Genomic DNA, 971 nt, shown 5'->3' with positions numbered 1-971 from the left:
GCCTGCATCATTCGCAGTTTGGCCGGTGGGATGTAGGCCCCACCGGTGCGGGTCAGGATGGGGTCCAGCGCTTCTTTCCTTTTCTTCACTGGAGGCTCCTCAGTGGGAGGTCTATCATTTTTAGCTGGGGAGGCTGACCTTCCCCTCCTCCTGTGTTCCCAATCCCTCTCTCTGCTGGAGCGCCGCTCATAACGATCCCGCTCGTCATAGCGGTCTCGATCTCGTTCTCGCTCCCTGGACCTGAGGCGAGGACAAAAGTGAACAAAGAAAACATTAGAACTGAAAGGTGCAATATATTATATCAGGTCGAAAAAAGGCGGCAGGAAAACTGTCAAGAACATAAACGAGTTCCCTCACCTACGACCCCTTCCATAACGTTCTTGAGGAGAACGAGATCTAGAGCGCGATCTTGACTGTGACTTCTTTTCGTCCCTAAAATAAAAACAAATGACTCCAGTTTACAGAGAGGTCTGAATTTTAATTTTTTTTTATTAAATTGGGACTAAAATCCGACTTACCTGTCAGACGAAGAGCTTCTTCGTCTGTTTTTGCTCTCATCATCAGAGGCACGCTGAAATGAACAAAATCACATTAGCAAAATACAGTAGTTGAACCAATAGGTCATGCTCTGGATGCATGTCAAATACTTATAGATCACATTAATAGTACTTAAGGTCCAATTTCATTTTATCAGAAATTTTTGCACGTTAAAATAAATACAACCTCACGCTGTATCAATCACGTTTACACACTCCGAACTTCTGTTTAAAAACCAAACCTTTTTTAGATTTTTGAAGCATTTTTGATAGTAAAGGATAAATGTGAAAAAATGCTAATTAGCTGTGACTAATTAATAATTGAAATGTTAAAATATTGCCACAAACTAAACTTCTTGCATTTATATTTCAAATAGGATTTTATTTTTATTTATAAACTATATAATATTGTAACTATAAATGACAATAAAAACA

General features: G+C 39.2%; 1 protein-coding gene across 1 annotated transcript in view; it reads right to left on the bottom strand.

Annotated features, from left to right (window-relative positions):
• LOC122351742 (pre-mRNA-splicing factor CWC22 homolog) overlaps positions 1-577 on the bottom strand; it is a gene marked incomplete at its 5' end in the record, with an annotated part of 13282 nt that extends 12705 nt beyond the window's left edge. Inside the window, 3 exon segments of the mRNA XM_043249015.1 lie at positions 3-240; positions 358-432; positions 519-577. Of these exon segments, the coding sequence (XP_043104950.1) occupies positions 3-240; positions 358-432; positions 519-577 (372 nt within the window).
• Between the last annotated feature and the right edge of the window lie 394 nt (positions 578-971).

The sequence above is a fragment of the Puntigrus tetrazona genome, chromosome 9 (assembly GCF_018831695.1).
Source record: "Puntigrus tetrazona isolate hp1 chromosome 9, ASM1883169v1, whole genome shotgun sequence".
Classification (NCBI taxonomy): domain Eukaryota; kingdom Metazoa; phylum Chordata; class Actinopteri; order Cypriniformes; family Cyprinidae; genus Puntigrus; species Puntigrus tetrazona.
Note: the sequence above shows the minus strand (reverse complement) of the source record. Positions and strands in the feature narration are given on the sequence as shown.